Source organism: Muscardinus avellanarius (genome assembly GCF_963383645.1).
Source record: "Muscardinus avellanarius genome assembly, chromosome: 8".
Lineage (NCBI taxonomy): Eukaryota > Metazoa > Chordata > Mammalia > Rodentia > Gliridae > Muscardinus > Muscardinus avellanarius.
In genome coordinates, this window is record NC_137794.1 from 65,087,734 (window position 1) to 65,100,677 (window position 12,944).

Sequence of the window (12,944 nt, forward strand, 5' to 3'; positions counted from 1 at the left end):
CAATACAGCTTGGAGTTACCTCTGCTCCCTTCCGTGCTTTTGCTCAGGCTGTGGGGCCGTAGGCAGGACCAGCCCTTTGGCTCCTGGAGGCTCCTTACTACAGGCGTTCTCCCCTCGGCCTCTGCTTTTAGAGGTTAGAAGTGGAGCTGAGGGGAAGAAGTATGGTTATAAAAACGGCATCCAATCTGGGAATGCACACTGGAAAGTTCACTCAGGTTCCATAAGCAAGATGTCAATGGTCATATGAAATCACAGGCATTGTGGAAGTTTGAAAATATATTTCCTAGATGGGCATGGTGGTGCACACTTTTAGTCCCAGTACTTGGGAGGTTGAGACAGGAGAATGCCAGGTTTGTGGTCAGCCTCAGCAATTTAGGGAGGTCATCTTCAACAGAGCAAGATCCTGTTTCAAAATAAAAAATAAAATAGGGCTGGGAATGAAGCTCAGAGGTAGAGTGACCTTGAATTCAATCCCCACAAAAAGGAAAAAAGAAAGAAAATATATTTCCTTATTGAAAGGAAGAAACTTAGAACAATTCTAAGAATTAGCATTCATCTGAATGGTGAGTTCTGAGGTATCTGCTGATACACAACAAACAATAGCCAGTCTTCCATTGCTGACTAACGGGTGACCATAGTTACCAGCTAAAAACAACGCACATTTATTATCACACATTTCCGCGGCTCAGGACTCTGGGCGGGCCTCAGCTGTGTGCTCTACCATGGTCTCCCAGGGCTGGGGCCCTGTTGGAGAGGGCTGCACTCCTGTCTGGAGCGTGGGCGCCTCTCCTAGGGCACGTGGTTGCTGGCACTTCTCAGTTCCTAGATAGTGATGGGCAACCTTGTTTCCTGCTGTCCGCGGGTCACCAGTCTCAGGTCCCAGAGGCCTCCTGAGGATCCTTGCCCTGCTGCCCTCTCATTGGGCCTCTCACAAGATGGCAGCCTTTGAAGCCAACAGGAGAATCTCTGGCCCCAGAGAGGGATTCTCTGCTGATCTGGAGTTGTAGATCCCATGATGTAATTATGGGAATGACATCCCACTTACAATACCCATATATATTTAAATATTAAAATATATATTTAAATCCACTGGGCGTGGTAACACATGCTTGTAATTCCAGCATTCGTGAGGCTGAGACAGAAGGATCGTGGTTTGCGGACAGCCTCAGCTACTCAGTGATGCCCTTTGCAACTTAGCGAGACCTGGTTTCAAAATAAAGAATAAAAAATAGAGCAGGGGGTGTAGCTCAGAGGTCGAATGCCTCTGGGTTCCATCCCTGGACCGGCAAGAAAAAAAAAAAAAAAAAAATATATATATATATATATATATATATATTTAAATCTAACAAATATATATTTAATATACATTTTATATATATTTAAATCTGACCTTTTATGTGATCTAATTCCTAAATGGGTGCAGTGATCCACACCTGTAATCGTAGCTACTTGAGAAGCTAGGCAGGAGGACCTCAAGTTCAAGCCAGCCTGGGTAATGTAGCAAAATACCACCTAAAAAATAGTGTACATGGTCGTGAATGGTGGCGCATGCTTATAATCGCAGTGCTTGGGAGGCAGAGACAGGAGGATTACATAGGTTTGAAGCCAGCCTCAGCTACTTAGTGAAGCTCTCAGCAACTTAGTGAGACCCTGTTTCCAAATAAAATATAAAATAGGTCTGGGAATATAGCCCGGAGGTAGAAATCCTCTGGGTTCCACCCCCAGTACCACACACACACAAAAATAATAGTGTACATGATATCATCTCTAGTTTCCCTTTGGTGATATTTTTGACCTACCTAAGGTGTTCAGGTGTCATAATATATAATAAGTTCCAGTTATCCTAGGGCCCCAGAATCAGAAACTGTGCAGTTTTGGTAGGAAGAAGAGCCTTCAATACTTGTTAGCCAGACCAGCTTAGTTATAATAGTAACTGTTTCCACCCACACTTAAACACTATCTGGGTACATTTCATCATCTCCTGGAACTCTCCAGCATCTCTGCTGGTGGCAGTCGTGCTGTTTTTAGATGAAGCTATCAGCTTACATACTTCCACCCTAGTCCTACAGCCAGTGCAAATGGAGTTAGAAGGCAAATTTAGATCTGAATGACTCTAAAGCCCGTGCTCTTTTCACTAAGTTATTCTACCTCTTTATTGAAGGTGGCCCTATGTAAACTGATCTCTTGACTAAGGTGGGGAATTCAAACCCCTCATTTACTGTTGGCCCATGTAATCTGGCTTCAACTCTGCCCAGGTATAGAATTGCTCTAGCTTCAGTGACAACTGGGTATTAGACCTGGGGGCCATTTTAATCCTTGAATTCAGCAATAATTTATGTATTCCTCAAATCAGTAATTTGAGTGACCTCCACCTGCCAGGCAGAACGCTCAGGGTGGAATGTCGGGGGAGCATATCAGACATGGTCTCCTCTGTCCGTGTGATTTTAGAGGGTGAAACAACAACCAACCAGAACACAGCAGCCAATTAGAAGGGGCCCAGCCTACCTAAGCAGGTATGGTAAGGAAATCTCTTTTTTAATTCCCTCTAAAATTTTAAAGGATTACACTGCTTCTGTTACTGATTCTACTTTGTTCAAGCCTTACCAAATAAAAAGTCCAGTACTTCTGTTCAGCTCATCCAAACACCCATTCTATAGGCTTATAACCCATTACAGGCTTGCCTGGTCCTATAAAAGTCAGTTATATATTTAAACTAAATTTGTCATAATTAAGCCTTTTTTTTTTTTTTGGTGGTGGTGGTACTGGGGTTCCTGGAAGCCCTTCTACCTCCAGGCTACACTCCCAGAACTATTTTTATATTTTTATTTGGAAATAGGGTCTCTTAAGCCAGCGCAGCTGGCTTCAAACCTGCACGATCCTGTCTCTACCTCCCAAGCGCAGGGATTACAAGCGTGTGCCACCATGCCAGGCATAATTAAGCCTTTTGACAGAAAGGAGACCTAATATTAGAAATATCCATACAAGTAAAATTGGTAGGACTTGATGATAAATTGATGAGACAGAAAAGACAATGCATCAAGGCAGGGTCTCGGAGTCCTCAGAGAGGCCCCGCTGCCCGGTGGGGGTGGAGCACCAGGGAGAGAGAAGCAAGGGAGCTCAGTGCAGCCCACACAGGCGAATGACTGCGAGGCTGGATGTTCCTAGAAAGCATTTTCCGTTGTGTTAAATCCCAGTTTGCCAAAGAAGCGAGTTGCTCAAGTCCAGACTCCTCTGTGTGGCCTCCAGAGCTCTTGACAAGGCGGACCTAACCTCCCTGTCCCACATCATCCGTTCTCTTTTATACACCTTTCATGTCAACCACACCTTCCCAGGGATACCTTCCCAAACAGCCAAAACTATAACAGATTCTCTTAAGAATTAGTAGACTACATGACTTTTGTATAATAGTTTGCTCAGTCCAGCATCCCCCGCTAGTCTCTGCTCTGTGACGATAGGAATTATGTCTTTTGTGTGCACGTTTTCCCAACATTCAGTGTATCTGCCTTACAAATGCTCCAAGCTTTCAGCTTTCTCCATTCATTTGCACTAATAGTTGCCTTTTACTTGAAACACTATTTTCTGTGGCAAATTTTAACCCTTCAAAACTCAGATGAAATGTCAACTTTCTTTGTGGAGCATTCTACAACTCTCCCAAGTGGAATCAGTTCTCCTCTTCCATATGTTCTCATAGAACCCCTGTTTTATGGTAGTGGGAATTGAACCCAGGGGCATTCTACCTTCGAGATACACCCCCAGCCCTAGTTTAATTTTTATTCCAAAACAGGGTCTCGCTGAGCTGCTGAGAACCTCACTAAATTGCTGAGGCTGGCTTCAAACTTGGAATCCTCCAGTCTCAATCTCCCAAGTACTGGGATTACAGGCGCGTGCCATCACACGCAGCTCCCATATCCCTTTGCTTGTATTGTTTTTCACTTGTACTATAGCAGGAATCCTGCAACAGATAGTCAATGTACATGCATTGTTTGAACTAAAAAGAAGATACCTCAGAGTACTACCTGCCTCACTCCTGCCAGCCTCAATTTTCAGGTTCTGTTTTCTGTCATACCCTTGGTGTTCTATAGGCAACCATGGAAATTTTAAGACACACCCTTTGGAGTAAGCTAGAAAGTTTGTTTGTTTGTTTGTTTGTTTTGGTACTGGGAATTGAACCCAGAGGTTTTCTATCTCTGAAGCATACCCCCTAGCCCTATTTTATTTTATTTTTTTATTTTAAAACAGGGTCTCACTAGGTTTCTGAGGGCCTCACTAAGCTCCTGAGCTGGCCTTGAACCTGAATTCCTCCTGTCTCAGCCTCCCAGGTCCTGGGATTACAGGTGTGTGCCATCATGCCTGGATAACTAGAAAGTTTTTGTGATATCCTAGGCAAGAAATGAGGACAAGAACTAAGATAGTGGGAATGGGAAGTTGGAAGCTGACTAGGGGGGCACTAATGAGGAAAAGATCTAAACACCAAAGCGAATAAGCTGGACAGCTGGGTTGCAAGGAATTATGATGCTAAGATTTGTGGTGTGGAGGGTGAGAGAATAATCAGGTGCAAAAGGACATTTCAAGCTGGGCATGGTGGCACATGCCTGGAATCCCAGTACTTTTGAGGCTAAGACCAGAGGATTGAAGGTTCAAGGACAAGTAGTGAGACTCTCATCAACCTAGCGAGACCCTGTTTCAAAACAACTCAAAGTAGCTCAGCGGTAGAATTCCCCTGGGTTCAATCTCCAGTACCACACACACACACACACACACACACACACACACACACACACAAAGGACATTTCAGGGAGGTGATAAAGAGAAACATTTATGTCACATTTTGAGTCTGTGGTTGGCCAGAACAAAAGAAAACAAAACTGGACTCAAAGAAGATAAGACCTTTCCTTTTCGTCTGACATAACTTTACCTGCAATACGGCAAAATATGCCTTGCTCGAAATATTTGCATGAATTAGGGCACATGGGTGGTTGAAACCACATCTTTGGACTTCCTTCCCTTCTCTCTGTCTCTGTTTCTCGGTGGCTACGGTGTGTCGTTGGCTGACCTTGGGCAAGTTGTTACTCTCTAGGTCTTAATCCGCTTATCTCTAAAAGGGGCAAAGGTGGAATTCAGAAAGTTGTTGTAAGCTTTAATTGAGAAACTTCACGTGAACACTTACCCACGAGGTTCAACAAAGTATTAAACATCAAGGACAGACCGAGGTGCCTTGGTTATGCAGAGAAGAAGGGCAGGGATTGGTGTAGGAGGGCAAGACTTTCCTTCTCTCAATTCTCCCCCGGGGAGCAAGATCGATCGACATTCCACAGTAAAGTTCTTGGCCCGCATTTCCCCTTCAGGTTTCAGCAGCACCTCGCCCCGCGATTCTTCTGTCTCGAGGCTGCAGCTTCAGCTCGCTCCTCCGCTGGGCTGCGGCTCGCCGGCGTCAGTGGTCCAATTAAATGTGATGCGGTGCCTGTGGGCGCGGTGCGGTCTCCTAGGCAACCACGACAACTTCCGGTCTGAATCTCTGTGCTGATTGGCTACCGGCCTCATTTCCTCCAATGACCTGCGCAGGCGCCGTGAGACCTGGAGGGCAGGGCGCGTGTCCGGCGCGTGTTGGCTGCGCGCGTCCCCGCGGGTCCCAAAGTCGGACATCTCGGACCTTCACCCTGGCGGGTCCAGAGGAGGCGGTGCATTTGGAGACCGTCTGGCTGGGAGGGGCAGGCCCGCTGCTCAGCTCCAGACATCAAGGGCTCGATTGAAAAGAAGACTGCAAGGAGACCGCGCTGGAGCCTCCAAACTGGAGTTGGAACTTGAGTTCCGTGGGGCGGGGGCCGCGGCTGCTGTGCAGCAGCTCCTCCCGGATGCCGCCCGGGCGAGTGAGCCGGAGCCCGAGGCGGTCTCCCGGCAGAGCTGCAGGGCCGGGGGCCTGCTGCGCTGGTTCACCACCGCGGTCCTTTATGCCGCCTTCCTGGGGCTGGTGAGAGCTGGGGCTGCAACCCTCCTGCAGAGAAGCGGCCTTCCCAGTGGGAGTCTGGCCTTCTCTTGCACATTGTGTGACCTTGGGTGCATCAATTGATCTGCTTGTGCCTCCGTTTGTTCGTCTGGAAAACGGGCACAATTCCAGTCGTGGGGGCGGGGGAGTTATTGTCAGGTGTGAAACTGATTTTCCTAAGGGATGTTACAACTGTAGCAAACCTCCGAGAGATAGGGAGACCAGAGAGGCTGTCCAGATCTTCTGCTACCCTTGCCCATTCAGACCCAAAATTATTACACTGAAAAGCTACATTTCTGGGCTAATCGCTTCCTGGTGACCTGGATGCAGTCAAGTGCTTATTTTGCAGATAGGAAAATAGGTTAGGAATCCTGCATCTGGTTAATTGGTAGACCCAGGAAGATAAATTTCTCGAAACCAGTTCTTCAGACCCTTCAAGGTTTTTCTTGGAGTAGAGTGCAAGCCTAGAAGTACCTTTGCCAAGCCCCATTTCCAAACTTGATAAGTTTGTATCCTAGAGAGTTGGGCGGGTGCCATGTTTGAGGAGGTTTAATTTTTTGCTTACTCAGCATCTCAAAGAGTCTGACACAGTTACTTCTTAGACTAATTTGGTGGAAGAGAAGGACGAAATCGCTGCAGATGCTTGGTGGGCCCTCATTGTGTGCCTGCTCCTGTAGGTCCCTTGAAGGCGCGAACCAGAGTGGCTAGAGCCAATCCTCAGGCTTCTTTCTTGTACTTGGCTTGCTGTGGGCCGTGCACACCTGGTGCTCAGTCCTGGACTGCTCCTGTTGGACAGGAGTTCACCCTGCATTTACAGCAGAATGTGCCGATAGAGTCAGTTACTCTTGAAATGTAAATTTTAAAAATTTTTTTAAAAATTATTTTAGCACTAGGGATGGAACACAGAGGCTTTCTACCTCCAGACTACACTCCCAGGCTTATTTTATATTTTATTTGGAAACAGGGCCTCACTGAATTGTTGAGAGCCTCACTAAGTAGCCGATGCTGGCTTGGAACCTGTGCAATCCTCCTGTCTCAGCCTCTCAAGTCCTGGGATTACAAGTGTGTGCCACCACGCCTGGCTAAAAATGTAGATGAATTTGAACGAAATTTTTTCTTTCTCAAAATGGTTTTCCACTATACTGCCCAAATGTGCTCATGCCTCAGCCTCCCCAGTAGCTTGGATCTCAGGCATGCCTACAGCCCTGGAACTTTTTCTTAAAGGATTAATGCATTTCCTTTGAAAACCAGATGTAACCCTTAGTTCTCGGTAACTAATTAATGTCAAAGGCATTCTGTATACATGTATGTGATCTTTTCTAAGAAAGCCTTGCAGACTATACTCTTGATGGTTTGGGGTTTCCTTTGAAGAAAAATGTAGATTTAGAAACATTGAACATGCCTTTTGCATGTTGTATATGTGTGATTCAAAGGGTGGACCCCAAGTGTACGAGAATTATTGCTGTTTTGACATACAATTTGGAATATAGCTTGGATATTAAGAAAGTTTTTAACATATAAATGCCTGTGTTATTCATGCATTTAGTACCTGAAATAACAAGCTATTTGGGGAACAGTTTGTAAAATCTTATTAGTCATTGATACAGAATAAAAGCTAAACAAAATAGCAACAAAAACCAGAAGAATGAAATACTTTCAAATACTGAAAGTTATAAATAGAAGAAAAACTGACAATCTACAGCTGTATTAATAGTATTGGACATTTTTCTTGATTGTGTTATTTAAAGTAGCTTCTTAGGTTATGTGGTAACCCCTCCCACTTTAAAAAATATATAGATATTTAGGTGATAGAAGGAATAAACTGTTATCATTTTAACTTTTAGGGAATGAGTATTGCTATATTGGGGCCCACGTTTCAAGATTTGGCAACAAATGTAAACAGAAATATCAGCAGTCTTTCTCTAATTTTTGTGGGCCGAGCTTCTGGATATTTGTGTGGCTCTATGATTGGTGGAGTTCTTTTTGACTGTATGAATCATTTTTTACTTTTGGGTAAGTAACCACTGATTTTTGTTTGCTACTGTCATTGAATTTACAACATTTCTTTGAAAAATAGTACTCTGCAGAATGGTCGACAGCTGAAATGTACCGTTAAGGTGTCCTTCCTGGAGCCTGGGTTTCCAAGGTTGCTACTCTTACCTTGGCAGTCCCAGGGAGTCGATGCGGGGCCTTTTGGACATTTCCATCAGCTGGGTGTGCATTAGCAACACTTAGCCTTCCCAACCTGCCCTGTAATGCAGGCACCATCCAGGGTCACACGCTTAGAGCTGCAGAGGTAGAACGAGCTCCTGGGACCTGCCTGGGCTCTGTGGGCTCTGGATGGAAAGTGAAGAGAGGGAGGTGGTAAGTGAGCTGAGGGAGGCTCTGTTTCTGTCCCTGCTGCACCAGGTCAGTGATGACCTTGGACTGCTCCATTTTCCCATGAAAACAGATAGCAAAGCTTCTCACACACTCTCTTTTGGAAAGCTGACCAATGTGTTTAAAGAAATTTTAGGTTAATGTGATAAACTCCTTTGGAAGCAAGAAGCATAATTTTTTTTGCTGATAAATAGATAAAAATCTTTTAGCAGCCAGGTGGTGGTACACACTTCTAATCCCAGCATTTGGGAGTCTGAGACAGGAGGATCGCAGTTGCAGCCAGCGTCAGCTACTTAGCAAGTTTCTTTGCAGTTCGGTGAGACCCTGTTTCAAAATAAAGAATAAAAAATAGGGAGCTGGGCATGGTTTCGCATGCTTGTAATCCCAGCATTCAGGAGGCTGAGACCAGAGGATAGTGGTTTGTGGACAGCCTTAGCTACTTAGTGAGGCCCTCTGCAACTCAGTGAGACCAGGTTTCAAAATAAAGAATAAAACATAGGGCAGAGGGTGTAGATCGGAGGCCGAATGCCCCTGGGTTCCATCCCCAGACCTGCAAAAAAAAAAAAAAAAAAAAAAAAATAGGGCTGGGAGTGTATCTTGGAGGTAGAATGCCCCTGGGTTCCATCCCCAATAAAACACACACACACACACACACACACACACACACACACACACACACACACTTAGCCAGGCATGATGGTGCATGCCTATAATCCCAGTATTTGGAAAGCTGAACAGGAGAATTACAGGTTCAAGATCAGCCTTAGCAGCTTAGTGAGACCCTCTTTCAGAATTTACAAAACTAAAAATTAGGGCTAGGGTGTAGCTCAGAGGTAGAGTGCCCTCTGGGTTCAATCTCTAGTAGTGAAAGAAAAAAAAGATTAGCTGAAATAACTACCATTAGAAGTTGCAACTCTCATATACTCGCGATTATTCAGTTTTAATTAGATTTTAATTGGTGTTTATGATGTTGAATTACCTGTGACTCTCTTTGACTTTTGTTGTTTATAGTTGTCTTTTTAAACCTTTCTTCCCAGGGGTGTCACTGCTGGCGACCACAGTTGGTCTTTATCTTATTCCTTTATGCAAGACAGCAGTATTACTGATTCTCATGATATCTGTTATTGGTGTTTCAATGGGCGTTCTGGATACAGGTGAGCCCTTACGTGTCATTTCTGGGAGCTGGGACTTTCTACTAGATAAGTAGTTCAGATCATATTAAACTTTAACTTGCAAAGCCCTTGAAATGGCACACCCTTACTGAGTGGGTCATGAGCTCACCAGTCAGAATCACGATCCTTTATTCTTGCCAATTAGGGAATTGATTTTTGAGCAGCCAGATATGATGTGAACTTAAAGAATTTGTTCTGTGAGTATTGTTGATTTATAGTATCCAAGCAAGGAACGACCCCTCCTATAACTAATTATAAGTGAGCCAGGCTGTCATATTTGAAGGGAGTTTTATCATTGTATTACAAGAGGAATAGATGGTTTAACAGGGTAAAACAAGTATGGAAGATTTATTAGGGTGAAAAAAATAGAAGCAGCCATTCAACTTAAAAAAGACCCCAGTTTTTGAGTTAAGATGAACATGCACTGTGCAGTACTTTCCTTCTTGTTAAGTTCCCTCTCAAAAGTTTCTATTTTCTCACAGTAGAACTTTTTCTTGTGTCATCATGTTTAAAGATCTGTCAAAAGCACGTGTAAAATATCTTTACCATCGAATCCAGCTTTCTGTGCCTTCCTTCCTGCGCTACTGTTGCTTAATAGATTAGGGAGATGATTTCTTCCTCGGTCTTAGTGTGGTTCTAAATTACACGATGGAATTATATGTCTGTTTGAACATCTCCAGTTTTAAAAGGCCAAAGACTATGATTCTCTGGCCTTTCATCATGTGGGTGTTCAGACAGTGTAGGCACAGATGCTGCTGGTGTTCTTGTTTCCTTCAGTGAGCACCCCAGAGTCCTGGAGTGTTCAGGTTTCTGCGCATGTGTTTTGCATTTGTTCTTTTTTTAAAAAAAATAAATAATATTCCTTAGGTGACTACCAAGTGCAAGGTCAGAGGCTTTAATAGTTAGTCACTATGTGATGGTAAAAATTTTCCTCATAGCCGGGCGTGGTGGCGCACGCTTGTAATCCCCGCGCTTGGGAGGCGGAGACAGGAGGATCGCACGGGTTCGAAGCCAGCCTCAGCTACTTAGTGAGGCTCTCAGCAACTTAGTGAGACCCTGTTTCCAAATAAAATATAAAAAAGGTCTGGGAGTATAGCCTGGAGGTAGAAAGCCTCTGAGTTCTACCCCCAGTACCACACACACAAAAAAAAAGTATTGACACATAAATAGGCATATAAATATTACTCCTGATTCTGGTATGAGCACTCTTTTATAGAAGACCTCCACTAATGTGCCTGGCTCTAGGCGGTAGGGGGTCACCAGTTGTAGAATTCCATGTATGATATGATTGTGAGGTTTTCTTTTTATTATTTTTTTTTATTTATTTATTTATTTTTTTTGGTGGTACTGGGGATAGAACCCAGGAGCTTTCTACCTCCGGGCTATACTCCCAGACCCATTTTATACTTTATTTGGAAACAGGGTCTCACTAAGTTGCTGAGAGCCTCACTAAGTAGCTGAGGCTGGCTTTGAACCTGTGCCATTCTCCTGTCTCAGCCTCCCAAGCGCGGGATTACAAGCGTGTGCCACCACGCCCGGCTGATTATGAGGTTTTCTAACACATAGCAGTGGTGGTAGTGGGTTGCAGATCCTTACTCAGAAAATCAACTTAGGTGAAGTATCTAATAACTTAGAATACTTCTAAAGCTCATTTCATGTATATAAAGTCATCCTTTTTCTCATAGAAATACTGGCTCTTTTTTTTTTGTACTAAGGTACTGTGTTTAATTGGAATCATTTTTCCATTTTTCATTGGCAGGTGGTAATGTCCTGATTTTGGCTACCTGGGGGGACAAAGGAGCCCCACACATGCAGGCCTTACACTTCAGCTTTGCCTTGGGGGCCTTTCTGGCTCCACTTCTGGCTAAGCTGGTGTTGGGCACAGCAGTGTCCACGGGAAACCACACGGAACCGGACTTTGCCCCCCAAGCCACCAACAGATCCCCTGAGGCCGACTCGGTCCCTCTGTTTGGAGTGCCTGACAACATGAACCTACTGTGGGCTTACGCTTTTATCGCCACTTACATTTTAGTGGTTTCTGTTTTCACGTTTGGCCTGTTTTGTAAGAAAAGCTCAAGGCAGGAAAAGTCAAAAGCATCTGCCCAGGGAAGCCGAAGAGCTAAGTACCACAAGGCCCTTCTCTGTCTGCTTTTTCTGTTCTTCTTTTTCTACGTTGGAGCCGAGGTAACATACGGCTCTTACGTCTTCTCATTCGCAACCACCCACGTTGGCATGGGAGAGAGCGAAGCCGCTGGGCTGAACTCCATCTTCTGGGGGACCTTCGCAGCCTGCAGGGGCCTGGCAATCTTCTTTGCTACATGTTTACAGCCTGGAACCATGATTGTGTTGAGCAACATTGGCAGCCTGACTTCCTCTTTATTCCTGGTGCTCTTTGACAAGAGTCCACTTTGTCTCTGGATAGCCACCTCAGTGTACGGGGCCTCGATGGCTGCCACGTTTCCCAGTGGTGTTTCCTGGATTGAGCAGTACACGACCATAAGTGGGAAGTCTGCAGCATTTTTTGTCATTGGTGCTGCCCTGGGAGAGATGGCTATTCCTGCGGTAATTGGAATTGTTCAAGGAAAATACCCAGATCTGCCAGTAGTTCTGTATACCTGTTTAGGATCAGCAGTATTCACTGCCATTTTATTTCCTGTGATGTACAAGTTAGCCACCTTGCCTCTGGACCGCCAGCGAAAAGAAAACAGAAAGAGTGAGGACCAGAAAGCTTTGCTTTCTAGCTCTGAGATAAATGAATATGAGGAGGAGAATGAAGTGGAGGATGCAGAGAAATGGAATGAAATGGATTTTGAAGTGATTGATATGGATGATACGATGAGGAACTCTGTGAATGAGCCTTCTACAAATACTCTGACGGAGCCCACAGCTGATGTCTCCAACCAGTTCCTCTCAGATGTGCTGACTGAGTCTTCTCCAGTTAATATTGGGGTTCCCCTGTGAAGCACCTTGCCAGAAGCCAGGACAAAAAGGACCAGCACTTAGAGAAGACGGATTGCTTCCCGACTCCTTGAATAAATGCCATTTTTAAAGAGGCCAGTTAGAACAGAGCATCACTAGGTTTCCAGCATACTCTTGGGATCAAAGTTTCTAGGCTCACTTTTAGCAAATGCTGGAAAGATTTGAAATGGTCTGTGATTCCCAGAGTCTTCTATGAACTTCTATGCAGTGTTGTAGAGAAGGACCTTGTTGTGAGACGAGTGTTTTGCATGTGGCTGATTAAGTGCTACTTTATGGTTTCTACCTTTCACAGCATGCAGAGAAGGCATTTGTTTTTGAGAAGCTGAGTGTTTGTTCTTCTAGAACAAAAGCATCTAAGAGTGGGATGGATATTATTCCAACCAAAGTCTCAGGCATTCTTTCTGCCTATGATCTGGGCAGAGTCATTTTCT

The 12,944-nt window shown here is 44.7% G+C and overlaps 1 protein-coding gene across 1 annotated transcript; it reads left to right on the forward strand.

Moving 5' to 3' along the window:
- Positions 1–5,794: 5,794 nt before the first annotated feature.
- LOC308266067 (sodium-dependent glucose transporter 1B-like) lies at positions 5,795–12,537 on the forward strand (the record flags this gene model as incomplete). The annotated part of the gene is given in 6 exon segments (XM_080700103.1): positions 5,795–5,968; positions 7,828–7,996; positions 9,400–9,516; positions 11,294–12,481; positions 12,484–12,500; positions 12,502–12,537. Coding segments are annotated over 5 exon segments (1,524 nt in total). The 5' UTR covers positions 5,795–5,968; positions 7,828–7,830.
- Between the last annotated feature and the right edge of the window lie 407 nt (positions 12,538–12,944).